General features: G+C 40.8%; 1 protein-coding gene across 3 annotated transcripts in view; it reads right to left on the reverse strand.

Annotated features, from left to right (window-relative positions):
- Positions 1-22,955, reverse strand: part of LOC126373792 (tudor and KH domain-containing protein homolog) — a 28,945-nt gene that overhangs the window by 4,909 nt on the left and 1,081 nt on the right. For 2 of the 3 annotated variants that reach the window (XM_050020093.1, XM_050020094.1), the window contains exons 2-12: positions 22,772-22,953; positions 14,250-14,468; positions 13,924-14,078; positions 11,775-11,922; positions 7,045-7,202; positions 6,190-6,303; positions 4,851-4,949; positions 4,276-4,407; positions 3,386-3,497; positions 2,220-2,340; positions 261-373 (exon numbers count right to left, since the gene is read on the reverse strand). In XM_050020093.1, coding sequence (XP_049876050.1) covers positions 261-373; positions 2,220-2,340; positions 3,386-3,497; positions 4,276-4,407; positions 4,851-4,949; positions 6,190-6,303; positions 7,045-7,202; positions 11,775-11,922; positions 13,924-14,078; positions 14,250-14,468; positions 22,772-22,949 — 1,549 coding nt within the window. In that variant the 5' untranslated portion in view covers positions 22,950-22,953. The remainder of the gene's footprint in view (positions 1-260; positions 374-2,219; positions 2,341-3,385; positions 3,498-4,275; positions 4,408-4,850; positions 4,950-6,189; positions 6,304-7,044; positions 7,203-11,774; positions 11,923-13,923; positions 14,079-14,249; positions 14,469-22,771; positions 22,954-22,955) is intronic. The other variant, XM_050020095.1, reaches the window with a different exon arrangement.

A 22,955-nucleotide genomic window follows, 5' to 3' on the forward strand; every position in this document is an offset into this window, starting at 1 on the left:
TTTGCTACTTGCTGATAATGAACCGTCTATATGAATTCTGGATAAGCTATCAGCAACTTATCAGTAAACAGACCTTGGGGTCCTGTGGCTGCCTTTTTTCTTCTGGTTATAGTTGAGTTATATCTGTCCGCCTGGTTCTGTGTATGTTTGTGTATGTCTGTCTATTTGTTTGCTTGTCTGTGTCTCTCTATGTATCTATCTATATATGTCTGTCCACCTGTCTATGTAGATCTCTCTCTAGACTATATATATAATCCTACCTTTATCAGCGACGGAGGGGAACCGCTTGTCATGTTCGCCGGGCTCGTCCCTGTGATCTTTCGGCACGGAGGATGCGCGCGCGCTGCCGTCGCCCATCAACATGCCTAGTACTCTGTGTAGTCATAATACAATGAATTATAAGTTTTTAATTGATAAACAGGCCGAAATGTTTTTTTAAGTTGAAGTTGTCAATACTGATAATAACAATTGAGACTCAAGTTTTTAAGAAAAATAGTGGTGAGCGTTAATTAAACAAAAAACTTATTTAGAAAACATCCATAAATAATGCTAAACATAAATATTTTGAAAGTACTGCAAAATTCAGTTTGAATGGGTTTAGTTATTTTAGCGGCGACTATGTGCTGCATCCAAGAGATTTCTCGGTTTTCGGGGTACTGAACAGTGCATAGCACCTCGCACAAATTGGTAGTGTGACTAAGGATCATAGCTGGGCACCGTTAACCAAATAGTTAACTTCGTTAATCGTTAATCCGCTACAAAAAAAGTTAGCTTCGTTAAACGTTAAAGCGTTAGATTTCGGAAGAATTAACGCAAGTTAACGTTAATCGTTAATCCGTTAAAAGGTATGTGTAAAATTGCATATTTATTGCGTTGCGTTAGTGAACTTATAAAACTTGTTAGTTTAGGTTCTGGAAGTTTACAGGTTAGAAATAAAACAAATAATATTAAACAGCCTATATACGTACCACTGCTGGGCACAGGCCTCTCCTTAATCAACCGGAGGGGGTATGGAGCATAATCCACCACGCTGCTCCAATGCGCGTTGGTGGAGGTGTTTTTACGCCTAATAACCGGGACCAACGGCTTAACGTGCCCTCAGAAGCACGGAATCATCTTACTTTTCCGGACAATCGGGTGATTCAAGCCTGAAAAGTCCTTACCAAACAAAGGACAGTCGCACAAAGTGATTTCGACAATTTCCCCATCGGGAATCGAACCCGGCCTTCCAGATCGTGAGCCTTACGCTCTAACCACTAGACCACGGAGGCTATTTGGATTAACGATTAACGGACTTCTGCATATTAACGGAAGTTAACGTGTCCGTTAACCTTTTTAAAAGTTAACTTAAAATTTAATCCGTTAATCAAAATGTTAACTTCGTTAATTAACGATTATAGTATTTTATGCAACAGTTGTATAAGAAGGGTCAAAAAATGCGAGTGGCGTGAGTTGCGATGTGAGCCTTGGCGAACATCGCAATAAGAGACGCCACGAGCATTTTTTGACCTAGTTATACAACGTTGCATACAATACTTTTTCTACGACGACGTCATTTTTCCTTTTTATTTTATACTTTTTAGTGTTTTGAAACGAAACACAAAAATTTTCCAATTTATTTTCCAACGCGCGGGAAAATGGCGGCAAATGTATACTTTTTTTTTATAGTATATCTATGGCACCAAACAAAGTAAAGGTGCCAGTTTCCAGGTCAAAAAAAGAAAAAACAACAACAATGCTTTTTTGGCGACATTATAGTACAGTTACACTTTGTAAACAATGCTTTTATAGGCCATAGAGCGTACACTTTTTCAAAGAGTTTAATTATGTATGTACTTATATTAGACTTTTTGGTTATTTAAATGCCAGATTAAAGTAGAGGAGTAGAAAAACGGATTAACGAGTTAATGCCCAGCTATGCTAAGGATTGACGATCAAACTGTTACTTTAGAAGTTGACGGTCGAGCTGTGACAACTTCCTTAACGCGTTCAAGGCCATCTGCGTTGTACGATCAACGCCATCTGTTGGATGTGGGCGAAACTAGCCGGTCAACTAGTTGGGTATGTACGGTCACGAGTACTAATATGTATACATGTTGATACCATGTCACAGTAATTTTTTTGACAAATTGACCCGTAAGTCACATTAAATGTCAAATATGTTAGTGCGACAGGGTTCTAAAGTGGGTATATAATATTGCTCATGACTGTACGGTTACCTGGAGTTGCCAAGGTCCCCGAAGGGCGTGCCGGGTGGCGGCGGCGAGGGCCGCGGCGACGTGTCGGCCGCCACCGCCCAGCCCTCCTCAATCAGCGTCGCACCGATGTCCAACTCGCCCTCTGTGCAAATATTCATATAGCATAAACATCATCATCAGCCCATAAACGTCCCCACTGCTGGGGCACGGGCCTTCCCTATGGATGGATAGGGAGATCGGGCCTTAAACCACCACGCGGGCCCAGTGCGGATTGGTGGTTATTTACGACTGCTAATGCAGCCGGGACCAACGGCTTAACGTGCCTTCCGAAGCACGGAGGAGCTAGAGATGATTTTTTTTTGTGGTCACCCATCCTATGACCGGCCTCTGCGAAAGTTGCTTTACTTCAACAATCGCGGACCGAGCGCGTTTATCGCTGCGCCATCGAGCTCCTCAAGCTTGCATAAACATACATAAACATAAACAGCCTATATACGTCCCACTGCTGGGCACAGGCCTCCCCTCAATCAACCGGAGGGGGTGTGGAGCATACTCCACCACGCTGCTCCACTGCGGGTTGGTGGTGGTTGTGGGTTCATATAGCAATTAATAATAAATAATATACGATAATAATATATTTAGAAACGATGGGGTTCAGAAGCGCGTCATCTGAAGACAATTTCAACATGCTCCATCGAGGCAACGCCCGACGAGAAATAAGTCTCAATTCTCATATAATAAACTTTAATAGATTCATATTAAAATTCAAAAATATCTTGTTTCAATAGGTAACCTAGTTACACTTTCAATCGTCATTTTTTTATATATCGAACGTCTTCTCCGCCTATAACTACTACCGCTTCTCACAAAAGATATAATATAGATAATGTTATGTTCCGGCTCAAGCGCCTACGCGTATTTTAATAGCAAGCATTTTATAATGTCCGTGCTCCAAACCTTTTATCAGGCGTTTCATTTTTATTGTGTTTGTAAAACTACCTCAATTTCTTACTTCATCATTACTTCTCACTTACTTCATCCTTCGGCCAAGCAAGACGCCCCCAGTATGTCTCAAGACATGCAGTACATAATGTATCTTTGACTCGCTCACCTCCGTCAGCTCATCAAAAAAGTATTTCCTGATAATTATCGTAAGACATATTTTATAAGTGAATGTTTGTGTGTACCTTCAGTGACGTCAAACAGCTTGATCCCGGGGATCTCCTTGTCCTTGTCACCGTCGGCGGAGGCGCGGCGGTACGTACACGTGCGGGACACCAGCGGCTTCCAGCGAGCCACCTGCGGCAGCAACGAGGAGGTTATTTCTACGCTTTACTTTTTGCTAAACGTCCAAACACGAAATTACTATGGAATTTGTATGAAAAAGCAGACTGTGACTTTTTATTACGTACTTCTTTATTGAAATTCATAAATAAGTTACGAGTAAATAGAAAAAATAAAATGTTTTTTGTCAATTTTAGACCTGTCTTTATTTAGTAATCAGAATATTATAATTTATCTTTGACCTGGGACTCATTTATAAGTTTGCGAAGCATATGGACATGTGTAAACAAAATAAAAAAGATCCATTCTGTTGAGGAGTTTCTTACACCGCTTCTTCTCCTCGGCCTAAGCGGTAACGATAAGATTGTAGTTTTTATGCACGCGTGCATGTGTGCGTGTGTCAACGCGTGCGTGCGTGTCAATGCGTGCGTACGTGTCAATGCGTGCGTACGTGTCAATGCGTGCGTGCGTGTCAATGCGTGCGTACGTGTCAATGCGTGCGTGCGTGTCAATGCGTGTATACGTGTCAATGCGTGCGTGCGTGTCAATGCGTGCGTGCGTGTCAATGCGTGCGTACGTGTCAATGCGTGCGTGCGTGTCAATGCGTGCGTACGTGTCAATGCGTGCGTGCGTGTCAATGCGTGCATACGTGTCAATGCGTGCGTGCGTGTCAATGCGTGCGTGCGTGTCAATGCGTGCGTGCGTGTCAATGCGTGCGTACGTGTCAATGCGTGCGTGCGTGTCAATGCGTGCGTACGTGTCAATTCGTGCGTACGTGCGTGAGTGTGCGTACCTGTGCGAGCTCCTCGAACCGCTCGACGGCCTGCGGATGCCAGCGCTCCCAGCGCGCGCCGGCCGCCGTCACCCCGACTGTGTCTTCCTCTGTGCCTACAGGCTTTACGCCCGCTAGGAAACACTCCATTGCCTAAGAGATAACGGTATTTTTAGTAACAAGAAATCGAAATTATAAGGGACTCTTAGGTAATCATGCAATTTTCAATACCCAAAATCCTATTTTAATTTTGTTTTTTAAATATATTTGTAACAGCTTCCTTGGTCTAGTGGTTAGGGCGTTAGGCTCACGATCAGGAGATACGGTGAGACTTTGTGAGACTGTCCTTTGTTTGGTAAGGACTTTGCAGGCTTGAATCAGCTGCTTGTCTGAAAAAAAAATAAGTTGATTCCGTGCTTCGGAGGGCACGTTAAGCCGTTGGTCACGGCTATTAGCCGTAAAAATACCTCCATCAACCCGCAGTGGAGCAGCGTGGTGGAGTATGCTCCATATCCCCTGCGGTTGATTGAGGGGAGGCCTGTGCTTAGCAGTTTTAAATGTATATTCTGTGGTACTGGTTAAGAAGATGCTTATACCTGGAACCTGAGTCGCAGCAGGTCCGCCCGCAGCTCGCATAACTCGTGTGTCGCCACGTACTCGCTGTCCCCATAGTCCAGGAAGAACACGTCAGCCACCTGCACGTAACATTACAACTCATCAACATCGGTGCTAATTCCTGCAGACGCCATCTAATTGTATATTAAGTTATACCTGTCATTTCAAATCGGACCTGTCAAATCTTCAGGTTAGGTTAGCGGACCCTGTGAAAAACGGGAGATGATGATAATGGCCCCGATTCCTGCAGACACCTCCTAATTTTAATTTAAGTTAAACCTGTCATTTTCTTATCCGTTGAAAAAGAAAGGGACGGGTAATCGACAGGCATAAGATTTATGGAATACACGTCAATTTTAAGCCGAAATCTAAAACAACCGTCTAAAAATTTTACATCGGCCTATAACCCGACAGAATTAAGTTGACTGCACGAATTGCATACCAGCGAGATGCCTATTTTTTTCGCACGGGTTATTTATTCATTTTAAATTTAACTTGTTGAAAATCATCTGTCCCTTTCCTTTTCGGCGGATAACAAAATGACGGGTATAACTTAAAATAAAATTAGGAGGTGTTTGCAGGAATCGGGGCCATTATAATCATCTCCAGTACGAGTATTTCACAGGGTCCGCTAATCTAACCTGAAGATTTGACAGGTCCGGTTTTTTACAGAAGCGACTGCCCGTATGACCTTCCAACCCGTGAAGGGAAAACCAGCCTAATACAGGTTAGGTCACATACCTCCGAAAATGCACAAGTGCGTATGGGTGTTAGTGACACCGTAACGAATACTGAAAGGGATGATTCAGACCATGATTCTGAGTCGATATCAAGTGGATTTTCCTATCGGAAAATTCACGTTGTGTATTCGTTACGGTGTCACTAACACCCATACCACTTGTATGGCTACCGAATTGAAAATAATTTAAAAATACTAAAAAAAAATACGAATTATGCGACGGAAAATTCCACTTGATACTAACTCAGAATCATGGCCTGAATCATCCCCCTGAGTATTCGTTATGATGTCACTAACATCCTGTATATAATAATATGAATTTGTAGTTTTTTGAATTAGAATTAGCTTAGGGTAGGTCTGGCAGAGGAAGACCTAGAAGGACTTACATTGACCAAAATAGAGATGTCCTTAGAAAAGGTTTAGTACGATCTACTCTGAACCGGCGTGCGTGTATGAAGCGATTGATGAATGTGGAGGAAGCAAGAGAAGTGTGTCAGGATCGAAGCAAATGGAATTCTAGTCTCTCCTTACCCCGGTGGAAAATAAGCGTGAGATTATGTATGTATGTAGAATCAGCTTACCTGTTGCGTGGCATCGAACTCGTTGGGCCGTATGTCGTGGACGCGCGCGCGGTACCAGCGCCCGTCGTGGCGGAACACGGCCGCCACCACCTGGCCCACCGACACTTGCTTCAGCTGGAACAAACGTGTTTCAAATAACTTAAACACTACATGAGAAATTAAACATACCGCCTTACTGGACAATAAACAAACAAGAGGCGAACGGGAGTATGAGTATTATACATACATAAAAAAGTAAAGACAGGTAGCCATACAAGTAGGTATGGGTGTTAGTGACACCGTAACGAATACTGATCGGGATAATTCAGACCATGATTCTGAATCGATATCAAGTGGAATTTCGTGTCGGTAAATTCATGAAAATTTGTGTTTTTTTAAATTATTTTCAATTCTATACTTTTGCGATGAACAATTCCACTTAATATTAACTCGGAATAACGAGCTGAATCATCCCTCTCAGTATTCGTTACGATGTCACTTACACCCCGTACAAGTTCATAGAGGTAGCCATACAAGAAGGTATGGGTGTTAGTGACACCTTTCGAATACTGAGCGGGACGGTTCAAACCATGATTCTGAGTTGAAAATTCATGAAATTTTTTATTTTTTTAAATTATTTTCTGTTCCATACTTTTGCGACTGAAAATTACACTTGATATCAACTCAGAATCATGGTCTAAATCATCTCAAAGTTTTCGTTACGATGTTACTAACACCCTCGTCAAATTCGATAAAATGGGCGTGACAAATTATCACGTTGCATATGTTAGGCTTGGCTGGGTGCTCAACAGCTGCACCCAGAACCTTCACTCTTATATAGGGTGGACAGAGTAGATGGAGTGGGTGGACTCTTACCGTATGGTTCTCTCTGTTCTCAGCGCGTCCGTAGTAGTCAGTCATGTGGGACACCAAGTCGTCCAGCTGGGTGACCTGCGGCCCCACCAGCTGCACCCAGAACCGAGACGGCGAAGACACGGCAGAGACATAGACTTCGATAGACGCGGTCGAACCCTCTGTAATGTTCAATGTTGATGCTGGTCAAAAATACGATACAACACACAAAAGGAACACATATCACAGGAATACAAATGAAACAAACGTACAAAAGGCAGCCTTATTGCTCCCAATTAAGGTAGCAATTTTTTCCTGGCAACCTTTGAATATTAGTTTATTTTTTGTCGCTAAAACATTATTTACAAAGAGGAACAATCAAAATAAGGGATTAGAACCCGTAGCTCTTGTTAAAACCGCACGCATATAGTACGCACGTATACGCACATAGCATGACACCTGTATCCCCGAAGGGCTAGGCAGAGCAAACCCACTCCTCGTCCGGGCACCTTTGTTAGACATCGCCGGCAGATCTTAGATAAGATAATTTAAAAAAATGTAGATAAACATATCTATAGCGGCGTCGATTTAATGACGATACATAGATCGAAAGAATTTCGCAGGGACAGGAGGACCCGGTGATATAACAGTTTGACAAGAGCTGCGGGTTCAAGTCGCATCCGAGTCAGATTTTTTTCGATTTAATTTTCTCTTTGTATATCTATGTATATCTATAACCTGCGCACTTTTTGGCACACCATAGCCCACAGGCCTCCCTTCAATCAAACGGGGGAATGAAACTTCTACTACCGTCCACCACGAGGAGCTACAAGTCACTAAATACCTAGTGTACTCCACTTAATGCCCCTACCCTACCACACCCTACCACCCACACTACCGCTTCCCAAAGCAAAAAATATAAACAAAACATAAAAAGTAACAAACTAAAAAAATACCACTACTTCACTCTTTGCTAAATAATACTGACATGAAAACAACATAATGTAAGTGACAATGGTACCGATTCCAGTACACACCATCTAGTTTTATTTTAAGTTATACCTGTCATTTTCTTATCCGCCGAAAAGGAAAGGGACGGGTAATCTACAGACGTCAATTTTGGGCAAAAATTTAAACAACCCGCCCAAATTCTACATTGGCCAATAACCCGACACATCAAACTTACATCGTACTTACCAATTTAACAATAAAAACGGGTTGCAGAACACCGAAATGCCTATTCGATTCATTCATTTACTCATTCAATTGAAAATGAACAGCTGTCAATCATCCGTCCCTTTCCTTTTCGCCGGATAAGAAAATGACAGGTATAACTTAAAATAAACTTAGGAGGTGTCTGCAGGAATCAGGGCCAATAACTAAATACAAATAATAACAGCACAACTCAAACAACAAATATTCTGTACAAACATATTAGAAAGAGTATATAATATAAAACCAAAACTTACGTAACGGGAGGGGAGTCATATGGGTACACCAATACCATTTATTTTCCGAGCTAGATTCACCTCGCCCTCTCTGGATTTTCCTTTAGTCTAAATGTCCGTAAACCTTTAGGAACACGAGCGGGAGAGGGGGGTACCGCGCATGGTATAAGAAAACCCCAAAAGTGACAGCTAACATTTCAAGGTTACCCCAGCTGATGTCATCCCACCCTGCGTTGCCATTTCGTAAAATAAATTACCCACGACAAATGTTTTGAATTTAATTTGCAAGGAAATTTTGACCTTTTAGTAAAAGATTTACTTATGATTTTTATATATGTGACAAGTATCTAATAGTAATTAAATACAATAGTCAGTAATTCACTTAATTTTCAATAATAAAATTGACGTCCTTGGAATGTTGGGGATACCAATTTACTGGTAACACTTACGTCATCAATGGGCTAACAATGGCGGCTTGTCAGAGGATTGAGCATACCTAGTTGTCTTGTACCATGGGTTCGGGGACAATCTGTCTCGCTTGCACTTACACCGTGAGCATGAGATAGTTGTATGGATTATCCAGATTGTGATAATAGGGAAAATCAAAATGTATTTGGTGTACCCTTATGTTTCGCACATTTATAAATCGTTCTCACTTTGACAACACGGCAGATCTTAAGGAAAACAAGGAAGAACATAATCATATATGTATATCTCCCTAGGGTTATCCCATTTTTCACAGGGCCCGCTTACGGCTTACCTAACCTGAAGATTTGCCAGGTCCGGTTTTTTACAGAAGCGACTGCCGGTCTGACCTTCCAACCCGCGAAGGAAAAACTAGCCCAACACAGGTTAGGTCACATACTTCCGAAAATGCATTTCTCGGGGATGTGGGTTCCTCACGATGTTTTCATAATCATAACATCAGCAATTACTACAAAATGTATTTTACTGGTGTTCGTCACTCATGTCAATAAATATTACATAAGGAATAGATATATAGATATATACTTCTTATTATTTCGGGAAAATAATCTGATTTGTGTTAATATTATTTGATAAATGTTTTCTGAGCTTTTATTTATTATTTTTTTCTTATCTACTTATCTAGTCACCGACTGTGACATTTGTCGACTAGTCGGCATCTATTCTGGGCATCTCTAGTATTATAAGAAAGAAAGCATCACTTCATTCGATGGCTGAATGATTAAACAACATAAACGTATTTTATCTATTTATCTATCTATCAACGGAAGAACGATTTATAAATGCAATAAAAAAGTAAAATGTAAAGGCGAGGTCACTGTTATTTTACCTTGCGTGTTGCTAGACGTTTGCTGAAGAATTTGCATTAAATTCAGGTCAAAGTTATAACGACCTGCTAATAAGTTCTGTACCAAGAAAGACATTATTATAATAACATTGAAAATGACCAATATTTGTTTTGGCGGAAGATTTCAATATGTTTACCTAAGCAGTATTGAAATTTCCCCGGGTGCTTTCAAGGCTAGAGTGAACAGGCACTTTCTGGGCGAGTTCGCTCCATCTTAGGCCTCGTCAATGCCTTCGGGCAAGTCTGGGGCCAAGAGCAAACCCATCAAAGGTAAAAAAAAGAATTATCGCAAGTATTTTACTTATGCGAGTTTCAATTCCGATGATGATGCCAATAAAGTTACTTATTTTACGAAATAAGAAACCAATAATATTTTTTTTATTTTATTTTTAGATGGACGAAGAACGTAGCCCCGGATATATTTAATTTATAAAATTGTAAAAAATAACTAAAACTAAATTTAATATTATGTAACAAAAAACAAATATAGTATAGGAGTGTCAGGTCTGTACTGCTTACCATCGGAATGGATTGGAATCTCACTTTAGAATGGACAGAATAGACTAGTTTCCAACTAGTCAAATCAGTAACGTTTTACTAAACGTCAAAACACAAAATTACTACGGAATTTGTATGAAATAGCACAGTGTGACGTCATAGAAAAACGTGATAAAATGTCGGACTTATTATTTTTTTATTAAAATTCATAAATAAGTTAAATTAAAAAAGAAAATTATTTTCGTTAATTCTAGATCTGTCTTTATTTAGTAATCAGAATTTCATAATTTATCTCGAACCTAGAACACGACCCAATTATTTGATATGCCACGGAGGTAGGTGGGTCGTTAAGTTTGCGGACAAGTAGAGTGCAAAGTGGAAGTATGAACTATGAACAATTTGTTCATACTTGTATGACGCTCACGTCCCGTTTCACGCACACTTGACGCTTACAACTTCTTTCTTTTACACCGTGGTATTTCTATACAAAATCCTTAGAAATGTATGATTTTGATTTTTCGTATCCTTTTTACCATTCCGTTTATTCGTCGTCCAATTCCTTTGGCTAGCCATACAGTACCACAAAGGTGATGACGATATTATAAATTTTATCTTATGATACGCAAGAGTGCTAGAGAGAGCACCATCATTCTTTCTCTTTCGTTCTCTAGTCTACCTTATAAAGGTGGGCAAATAAATATAACGGGGTATAACGTAGAACCCTTGCCCAGGAATACGGGTGAAGACCTCAACGGTTGCAGAGGCGGAGATGGGAGCCATCGGTACGGCGATGCAGGATGGAAGGGGCAAGTCACAAGGACTGTAACCTGGAACCTGACAGAGGGCAGCAGTAACTGTCAGTACTATTCAGAGGCGGAGGACAGGGGTCCTTGTACGGCTATGAGAAAGACTACTCTGGGCGCCATACCACTCGCGTCAGACAGAGTACAGCGGGGCGGAAGGTAAGAGGGAAACCACTGCACTATTTTTCCCTAAAAAAGTTTCATGGAGAATGCTACACCGACAAGAGCGCGGCTCTTAAATTAGTGACGAATAAAATGACAAATTGAAATACTGCTTTATTATATGAATTCAATGAATCGCTGATGTAGGACGTAAAGCCACCAGACTGTAATGGTATTGGTCTGGACATGTTTGTCGCATGCACCCTGAGCGGTGGGCACGGATCGTCACGCATTGGGTGCCTCATGACGGGTACAGGCGTCGTGGTAGACTGCGGAAGAGATGGCGCGACAACTTGAACGCTTGCCGGGGGGGGACTGGCCGGAGTATGCATAAGACCGTGGAAAATGGTAAGAGGAACGGGAGGCATTTGCCTAGCAGTGGAATCTTGTATACTATGAATTGCTTTAATGTGGCCTTTTGCCCCCCTAGTTATCCTAAGATAAAACATTATACTATCATCAAATTAGTATATGTGTAAACTCTAAACAAACTGCATGCGGTTATCTTACCAGGGCGTTTATACTTGTTGCGTCGTGCGGTGGCTGTACCTGTGTCGTCGGAATGTTCGCTGGCGGGGGACGGCGGCGACTGCGCCTGCGCATGCCGCGGACTGCGCTTCGACTGCTCTATCTCGCGTCTACACTTCTCCTGGGCCACCTATAATTAAAAAAAATAATTAATTTAAAAATCGAACTAAGCCACAAAGAAATAAAACAAACTAAACATATGTACTTAAGAATCGACGAAAGTGTAACGTGGGTAGGCAAATCAGTCTAAAGTGGAATTACTAGAGCGTGAGGAAGGTCCGTGGACAAAGGCCGTCACAGAATGGTCACGAGAAGGGAAAAGGTCAGTGGGTAGACCAGTAGCCTGGTGGTCAGATGACATCGTTGCAGCGGCGGGAAAGTTGTGGATGAGGTCAGCGCAGGGCCGGAAAAAGTGGTGCAAAATGGAGGAGGTCTATACCCAGCAGTGGGCTGATTGATGATGGTGACGAAATTTAAAAATAATATCTATCTATTCCAGCCAGGGTTTCCCAAATTGAGTCCCGCGGAACCTAGGGTTGCCGTGCTAAAGTCACCAGGGTTCCGCGAAATTATTTGTATGTTTTTTTACAAGTACAATTTTACTTTATTGCACGCTTACAAGAAACATAATCATTTGATATGAGGTTCCATAAAATACAAAGTGTTTATTGAGAGTTCCGTTGTCTTAAAATACATCTCTCCTCTATACACTAGTTGCTATGTACACGGGGTGTTAGTGACATGACAACAAATGCCAGAGGGGGATGATTCAGCACATGTTTCTGAATTGATATTAACAGTAGAATTTTCCGTCGCAAAATTCATGATTTTTTGTCTTTTTGAATTATTTTAAATTTTTTACTTTTGCAATAGAAAATTTCACTTGATATTAACTCAGAATAATGAGCTAAATCCCCTTTAGTATTCGTTACGGTACACTAACACCCATACGTACTTGTACGGGGTGAAAATTCATGAAAAAATTAGTGTTTTTTTTTTATTATTTTAAGTTCCATACTTGTGCGACGGAAATATGTACTTGATAATAACTCAGAATCATGGTCTTAATCATCATCTCTCAAAGTTTTCGTTACTATGTCACTAACATCCTGTATGTATAGTCATGAACCCTGTCGCACTATCATATTTGACATTTAATGAGACTTATGGTTTAATTTGTCAAAAAAGTTAATGTGACATGGTATCAAAGTGTATACATACATACTACGTGACCGTAGACGTGTCGTGACGTGTACACGTGACCGTACACACGAGTTATTTTTTTTTTTAAGTCAAAGGAAATACAAAGCTAGTCAGTGAAGGAAAGACCAAACATTTATAACTTAGTAACAAGTCAATGCGAAATAATAAACTTAAAAATAACTTAATCTTTTACTCTTGATAACCAATCTAGTGCCAGTGACCTTAATTTTATATTCATTTAGCATTTTTTATAAGACGCATTCATAAAAATATAATTCTTTGACCTTTATGTATAGTTCTTGTATATCAGTTCCGCTAATAGTATATCTGGCGAAACAATATACTTTTTACGAAACGTCAAAACGATACGTTTCTATGGAATTTGTATAGCAATATCTCAGAACAGAAAATGAAATACGAAAAAGAAAATTACTTTTTAATATCTGTGAGCAATACGCCGGCCGACTAGTAGGCACATCTCTAATAAGAACACTTACACTATTGGTATACAATGTTGTCTATGCAAAACAGACTTTTTGGCGGGAACGGAAACGGGACGAAGCTAAGTGGTGTTTTGTGGTTAATGATCGCATTAAGTTAGTCGGAAAACATACGCGATAGTGTTATTATATCGTAATATTTAATAAACAAAGTGTACCTCTATTTTCGCTTCATGCCAACAAGCCGCTTCATAACTCGAAAGTTTATGTGGACTTTTTATTCGTTTTGGGGGTTCGGAGTAGGAGTCTGCTCTGAGGGTGGGGGCTTAGGTTTCATCATTCATCGTCATCACCTTCCATCATTTCATTAATCATCATCAAGAAAAAAAATACATTAAGACATGGCTGTATGGGCATAGTTCCCTTTGCCTTGCCGTTGGGGGAAAACCAAAACAAAAAAAATGTCTATGCAAAACTTATGAACTTACACAGGATTCAATGAGCTTCTTGGCCTGCGTGATCTGGTCAGCGGTGCCGCGCAGGGCCACGGTGCGCGTGGTGGAGTCACGCGTGCCCGAGTTGTCGATCTTGACGCGCGCGCCGCTGCGGTGGCTGATGTCGTTGATGGATTCGCCTCCTGCGCCTGCGCATACAACCGGCGCTGTTATTTATGTGGGATATATAAAAGTGTAAGACGATACAAGTACAACGAGTAAGAGAGAGAGGTATGTGAGAGAGAGATGTATCCTCCAGTATAACGGGCTGGTCCTACGTCTGCTCCCCTGGTGTACAACACAGCCCTCTGAATACATACCTATGATCCTGCCGCATGCCCATCCGGGAACTGTCATAGTATCCTCTTGAATAAGGGGCTGGTTTTGCAAGAACTCGTGCACCAGCGTCTCAGCCAGCTGGGTGGCGTTACTTCGGCCCCTGATGATGCACACGTCGTAGTCTTTGTCGCTGAACTTCCTGAAGTGGATCATTGCGCCGGATTTCTTCTCTATGTCCTTGATATTGGAGCCGCTTCGGCCTGCGCGGGGAAAGATTGATTACGAAAAATAGGCTTTTTAGAACTTAGTCAAATGAGGTACGGTCACGAGCATTAATATGTATACACTTTGGTACCATGTCACATTAACTTTTTTGACAAATTGAACTGTAAGTCTCACTAAATGTCAAATATGTTAGTGCGACAGAGTCCTAAAGTGGGTACATTATATTGCTCATGACTGTACTTTGTACGAAACATCAAATGAATTTGGAGATACTGTCCGTGTAACGTCATTTAAAACCCAACACAAAAATCTTTAAAGTTAGGCCAACAACCTGTCTGTGTAGTTGGTCATAATAATATGCGAGTTCATACTTTGAGGTCATTACATCATACATATCTAAAAGAAATCGTACCTGGTGGTTTTGAGAGGCTCTGGAGGTACCTTCTTATTCAGGGACATTTTTTTTTTGTACAATCAATTATACCTAACTAGCTATCACCTGTCACCACACGCTTCATTTTTCATTTTATCCATCTTAAAACTTCAATATCAAGAGCAGCCACTATGGTGTCAGCTTGCTTCTCAAACTGGCTGTTCAAACCCTGTTACCGAACTTGTACCAATGGGTTATTAATTTATATTTAGTGAAATTTTCACGCTCGGTGCACCGTGGGTACTTAGGTCATCTTGCGATGCATGTATTTCTAACACAATTGTGAATATAATCGTGTTTTGTTATATACTTATGCAGCTTTTTTCTGACTTATTGTAGATTAGCCGCAAATGGCATTAACTACGTGTCAAAATGATCTCTCACCTGTTTCAAAATTTAAGACAACAGACCCATAGTGTCCAGTTGGGCGCGAAACTCGGCTCAGGGCGTCGTCTGAGCGGATTATATTTAAAAGAATTAATCGACCCTAGTGCTATGATATGCGCTGAATGAGGGAAATCCTCGACCACGCCGGAGGAGTCGGTATCAGAATCCTGAAGTGTTTGTTGTCGCAAGCTGATTGGTCGCCTCTATGGCTAGAGTAATCATGTGGAATATATGCAGCGGCAAGTTTTCTTTAGCATAAATAGAGGTGTCAATCAACCTTCGATATGCAGTTGACACAACAACCTTGTACCTAATACTCCAGATTACAGTAGCATTCAATTAAAATTAAAGCAGATAACACCATTATCACACTTGTAATTATGTGAAAATATTATAACATATTCGAATGATATCAGATAATGTGGAAGGAAGTTGTTAATGCAACTTTGATAGATCGCATACCTTTTATCGGCGCGGATTGTCGATTCATTGACAACAGGCTATAAAGGCCAGACGCTCAGCGGTGAAGGAAAACATCGTAAGGAAACCCACATTCCCGAAATATGCATTTTCGGAGGTATGAACCTAACCTGTATTGGGCTGGTTTTCCTATCGCGGTTTGGAAGGTCAGAAGGTCATCTTTAGGTTAGGTAAGCGGACCCTGTGAAAAGCGGGATAATGCTAGGAGGTGAGAAACTTGTCATTAACAACTTAAGAGCCACGGTGTTGTCGGTGTAGCATTCTCCATCATGCTACTTTTTAGGGAAAAATAGGGCAGTGGTTTCCCTCTTGCCTTCCGACCCGCAGTACTCTATCTGACGGTAGTGGGATGGCGCGCAGAGTGGTATATTTCAAAGCCATATTAGGACTCCTGTCCCCCCCCCCCCCCCCCCCCCGCCTCTGAAATACTGAATAGTCCGGCCCTTCTGTCAGGTTCCAGGTTACAGTCCCTGTGACTCACATTGCGCACAGTTTATTTTATTTGCGCAAATGTCGGTTTTAATGACATGTCTGGGAATGCAAACAGCCCAACGCATTGTCTGCTTTTAATCATCCAGCATAAAAGCAAATAATGCATAAACCACATTGCCTAATTTTCCTATACTGTGGTTTACGCGTATTGCCTGCGTTATAACATTGCGTGCCACATCGCGATGTCAAGAGGTTACTCTGACGGCACCTCGTGAATCACCGCGTGAGCTCATGCTGTACAACACTGGTCTACGTTTTGTGACATATTTACTTATAAAAAATAGAAGATTATGTAGGTAGTACTTGAGAAAGTGTTAAGGCCGTAATTGGGCATTTGACTGGGTTAAAGATAAATTAAAAAATGATTATCTAGAAATAGAAGCCAGTCTAAGATGACTTTTCGACTTTTTTCCGAATTTAATTTATGAATTAAGTAACAAAGAGTATGTTTGACAGCTTTTATTGATTACGTCACAGGACAGTATTTCCGTACAAACTCCAAAGAAACTTTTGTTTTGACGTTTCGTAAAAAGTATCTGATTTGACTAGGTTGTCAAGTAGCCTATTATCGTGATTACCACCACTGCCGCGTTCGGTAGACGGTCGACGCAGTGCGTATACTGCGTTGGCACACACCGAAACACGCTAGCATATAATAAGTAATAATACTACGTATAGAACGGTAACTCTCCGCTCCCCACCAGCGGATGAGCTAGGTTTATCTCACCCCCCCTCGAACATAGTTTAGTCTTCAATCGTATGGCGTCACACGTCACACACACAGATGCGCGTAGACGATAACGTCAATGTTTTGTGTCTGTGTAAAACGAGGTGTTTTGTATGAAGTGTCCGGGATGTGACGCTAGAGGGGGAGGGAGCCTAATGTATGTCTGCGCCTAAGCCATGGGATCCAGTCCGCGCACAGGGCGAATTATATCAAGGGCTTCGACCAATAACTGTACGATGTTTATCCATGTAGATAGCTTACCCTGCGTGGGCTGGGTAAGCTATCTGCTGGGTATGCTATATAAGTTCTTCTGCGAAAAAATCAAAAACACTCCAACTTCTCCGTCAAAACTAGAGTAAACCTTTACTAAGTAAGCGTGTACCACCTTACACATCTTCACTTACAAACAAAAAAGTTGTTTAAAAAGCATTGACCTTGTATAACAAAATATAGACAACCAATCTCTGTAAAAAAGTGTCCGCCGAGCATCTTGGCACAAGTGACGGCGTTTAACGACACTGCACAACCGATATTGAACTTTATGTGAACAGCCATAAAATCGTAATTTGAGGGAACGAACTGATACTATCTACACAACTTAATAAAGGTATGCTTAATATTCGTACTTACACGGTGCGATCGGACGCTTTTTTAGAAATTCTCCTTAGTGAAAGTGAGTCTGTTTATAGGATCAACATTAAGATTGTTAAATGATTGTGTGAATAAAGTTTTTTTACTATTTTTATTATTAGGATGTCAGTGGTAAAAAGTTTCAAAGTATTTACAGGCTGATATAAATAACTCAAGATGCTCATAGTATACTAAAGATAAGATAGATTAGTGAGTGACTGCTTATCTATGAATAAATTGTCTAGTAATCTGTGAATTTATTACACTTTAATCTTTGTAAGTAGGTGAGGTCAAGTTATATTTTTAGAAAAAAAAATTGTATAAACATAAAACATATACATTTTTTTATGATTTTATTATTTAATCTCATAAGGAACTCCGGAACACTTGTTCCAGATTCAGTAGTCAAACAGGCAGTTTGGAGATTAAAAAAATGTTCGGCCTTTTTTATGTTATTCCTGATTATATTGACAGTACTATAGGCTTATCATCTATCATAGGTCTTCAAGAAAAATGTTGCAATTTATCTTGTTTTTGTTTGTGGCTGTGCCCACCCCATTACGGATCATGAACGTGACTTTAATAGTCAGGTTGCCTATTAAGTCTTTGAGTTGTTTATTAAATAAATACTCAAAATTACGAATTCGACATGTTTATTGTGTGAGCTCACAGTCAGTAACAAATTACCCTCGAATTAGTGATAGAATGTAAATAAATCATTTTAGAACTACCTACACAATAACAATACACAACACCTTCCCCTTAAGTTATACTTAACTCCAAGATACAATAATTGTTCTCTTACTTAAGTAAAAATCAATATCTCAACTAACAATCATAAATTCACAGGGATAAGTGCTTAAAGAACAGATTAACAAAAACTTAAATTTACCTCTTACCCTTACCTAATCATTTAACCAAACAAATTAACATACAATTAAATAATCACTACTTATACCAATTCTTTAAACACCAATTATCTCTGCCCATTCTTCTGGTGGTGGTATGATAATCTCTTCTTGATCATAATCCTGACAACTGCCTTCAGCCTCTGCAGGAGGTCTGGTCTTGAGAAGCTGGTCAATGTGGCGGCGATATTTCATATCGTTGTCAGTGCTCACCTCATACAAGGCTGGGGCGAGCTCAGCTGTTATCAACCCACGTTGCCACTTCCTGTTCATATTGTACAGTCTGAATAACACATGATCACCAACTTTAAAACTTTTCTTTTTCACCTCATCTCCTTCCCTCTCAGCTGTTCGATCATTCCTCTTGTCTAAATCTGTGTCCTTATTACTTGTATCCAATTCCGGATGAAGTGCTGTGACAGCTGTTCGGAACTTCCGCCCATTTAGCATTTCAGCCGGAGTCTTACCTGTCACTGTGCTCGGTGCAGTTCGCATATGAAATAGCATTTTCGCTACTCGCTCTGACCAAGGCATATCAGATTGTTTCTTCAGCTTTAATTTAATGGTCTGTATCGTCCGTTCGGCTTGACCATTAGTGGATGGATGATATGGTGCTCCAGTAATGTGTCTTATAAAATTAGTTTGCATAAATTCCTTAAATTCAGTAGAAGTAAATGCTAGGCCATTATCTGATACAATGGTGTCAGGTAACCCATAATCAGCAAATATTTCCCTAAGAACTTCAATTACAGCTTTGCTTGACATAGATGTCATCATTTTCACTACAGGCCACTTGCTATAACCATCTACTAGCACAAAAAATGTCTTGCCCATGAATGGACCCATGAAGTCCACGTGAAGTCTTGACCATGGTTTTGTCACTATTGGCCAACTGTGTTCAGTAGCTGGTGGGTTATTCCTATTCGCTTGACATGCCTCACAATCAGCTGCTAATCTCTCAATATCAGTGTCTAGAGAAGGGTACCACAGATATGCTCGAGCTATCATTTTCATTTGCACTATCCCACTGTGTCCTTCGTGTAGCCTTTTAAGAACATGCCCCTGCAAACTCTTTGGAATGACAACTCTATTAGACCACAAAATACAGTCTTTACTTAGCGAGAGACAGTCTTTCCTTCTTTGAAACGGCACTACTGTTGTATCTACCGTATTCGGCCATCCATGTAACAAATACATTTTAACTTTCTTCAAAATCTGATCTTTATCTGTTTCTTTGGCGATTTTCTTTGATGTTACTCCTAGGGAGTCAGTCTGTTCTAATAGAAAAACATCTGCTTCTTTATCCTCAGGTTCTGTACAGGGAGTAGGCCATCTGCTCAAGCTGTCAGCATCTCCCATCTGCTTTCCTGGGCGGTATTGTAGTTTATAATCGAACGTGTTCATTGCCAGCGCCCATCTCAGCATTCTGGGTGATATCAGCTCCGGAATTGGTTTATCCCGCCCAAATATGCCCAGTAAAGGCTTGTGGTCGGTAAATATAACGAATTTTCGACCCACTAAATACTGCCTGAACTTCTTTAACCCAAACATGATTGCCAAGGCCTCTTTATCAATCTGGGCATACCGACGTTCATGAGGTTGTAGAGTTCTTGAGCTCATGAAGACAGGCCTTTCTGTACCATCCTCCAATTTGTGCACTAAAACGGCACCGACCCCTGTCTCACTGGCATCACATACCATATACAATTCTCTTTCTAAACTATAGTGCACAAGTGTCATATCACAAGTAAGCAAAGCCTTAGCGATATCAAAGGCTTGCTGCTCAACTCTGCTCCAATGCCACTCGACCTTCTCCTTTAAGAGCTTGTATAAAGGTTCTAAAACAACCGTTTTTTCCTTCAAGAATCGTTCATAAAAATTATATAACCCCAAAAATGCTTTCAGTTCTCTTTTATTCTTGGGTGCTGGTTTTTCTGAAATCTCTTTTACTTTTTCTTTAGATGGGTGTATCCCTGCTTCATCAATTTCATACCCTAAAAAGGTAATTCTTTTAGCAGCAAATACACATTTGGATTTGTTTAATTTTAATCCAAACTCATCTAACCGTTGTAGCACATATTCCACTCTCTGATTGTGTTGTTCCATTGTGCCACCACAAATGACCACATCGTCGAGCAGGCAAGCTACTCCATCAATTCCAGCTAGTAAAGAGGTCATCAGACGTTGGAATATTCCAGGTGCTGCATTCACACCATAAGCCAGGCGATTCATCTTCATCAATCCTAATGGTGTATTTAATGTAAGGAGCTCTGCTGTCTTTTCAGTGACTTTCAATTGGCTATATGCGTGTTTTAAATCCACCTTCGTGAATATTTTACCTCCGGCTAATGAGAAAAAGGCTTCATTCGCTGTCGGCAGAGGATAGTTGTCTGTCAAACATGATGCATTCACCGTACTCCTGTAATCTCCGCACAATCTCAATGATCCATCTGGTTTAGGAACGATCCTGAGAGGTGTAGCCCACCGTGAATGCTTAACAGGAGTAATGATGCCATCCGACATCATCCTTTTCAACTCTTCCTTCACTTTTTCCCGCAGCGGAAATGGTACTGGTCGTGAACGCAGAAACACAGGAGTTGCACCCTCCTTACAGTCAATATGTACTGGTGGTCCACTGTACTTGTCTAACTCATTGTTGAATAATTGTGGGAACCGCTTATCATAATCCGCCTCCTCTTCAGCAACCGAATTAATACCTTGCACTGAAATACCGAGCGCCTCAAACCAAGCACGTCCTAGTAACGCTGGCCCCTTTCCGCAGCTGACTATTAGGGGCAGCTTACTACTCTTGTGTTTATATGTCACATCAACTACAGTTTCGCCTCTGATTTTCAGCTCATCGTTAGTCCATGTAACCAACTTCTTGTTAAATGGTAGCAACGGCTCAGGAAACTCGCGTTCATGTTGTTTGTAGACGCTGTGCGGCAGGATGGAGCGCGCTGAGCCCGAGTCCACCTCCATCACTAGTGGCACGCCATTAATTGTCACTTCCACCATGAACGGCTTCACACGCGTTTCGCCACTCACTTCGTGAACGCCAAAATTGTCCTCATTCGCTTTTTCACTCTCAGACGATGACGACTGACAGTCACAACATGCATTCACACGTGATTTCTGTTGTTTGTTTACAACTTGATCACAGGCTGCTTTCGTATGTCCTTTTTTATGACATTTGTAGCAGGTTGCGTTCCGAAACCTACATATTTTGCCTTCGTGACTTTTAGCACAGTGCACACATCTCACATTGTTCGTGCTTGAGTTGGTCTTGGTACCGACTGCGTTCACCTCCATCGGCTCGCCTTTACTTGAACCTTCGGCGACATCACAATGGGATCTCCACAATATATTATTCCCTTCAAACTGATTTTGTTGAATAGATTCGTAATTAAGCGCCTGTTGTATTACTTCGTCATATGTCATGTTCTTCATTTTAATTTTTAACAGTTCCCTTTTTAAATTTTCTTCCCTTGCTCCGAGAATAAGTTGTTCTACGATTCTCCGCTCCAAATCTTTAAATTGACAACGAGAACTAATATCATGTAATGCAGCCACAAAACTTGTTATGGACTCATTAGGCTTTTGTTTTCTCTTGTAGAATTTTTCTGTTTCTAAAATTGGATGCGGCGTCGGCACAAAAAACTTGTTAAGAACTTCAACTATTTCTTCAAATGACACTTCACTTGTCTTTTTGGGTGACAACAACGACACTATCAAGGCAAATGCTTCTTTACCACATTGAGACAAAAACAAGGCACGTTTCTGCACGCTTTCCAATGTCCCCGCAGCTTCTAACGCGAAGAACAGTTGCTCCCTATAGTTCTCCCATTTATCTTTGTGGGGATCGAACTTCCCGGGCATAACCACACTCGCGATACTTGCGAAAGCCATTTTCTTGTTTAAATCGTCGCCAATATTAAGTCTTTGAGTTGTTTATTAAATAAATACTCAAAATTACGAATTCGACATGTTTATTGTGTGAGCTCACAGTCAGTAACAAATTACCCTCGAATTAGTGATAGAATGTAAATAAATCATTTTAGAACTACCTACACAATAACAATACACAACATTGCCGATATAGATTGTTAATTCCATTGGAGAGAATGTGATAACCTAATTAATTCTTTTATCATACAACTATTTTCTTATTAGATTAGTAACAGAAAGTGGGGTGTGTGAAGTAAGTGGAATTCCGAGTTCTCTGCCTACCCCAAAAGGAAATAAGTGTCATCTTATGTATGTATAGTTCATGTAACTCACCAATCAAAGCTGGAACAATACTCTTGGGTATGTTGACTTCGATTACGTTGACACGGGAGCTCTTGACCGTCTTATCACCATCTTCCTCGTCTTTCTTGAAAACATAGTACACTACAAACGCAGTCACCGTCACTAGGGATAGACCCAGAGCTACGGGCAGAACTAGTTTCGATGACATTTTGCT

The sequence above is a fragment of the Pectinophora gossypiella genome, chromosome 16 (genome assembly GCF_024362695.1).
Source record: "Pectinophora gossypiella chromosome 16, ilPecGoss1.1, whole genome shotgun sequence".
Lineage (NCBI taxonomy): Eukaryota > Metazoa > Arthropoda > Insecta > Lepidoptera > Gelechiidae > Pectinophora > Pectinophora gossypiella.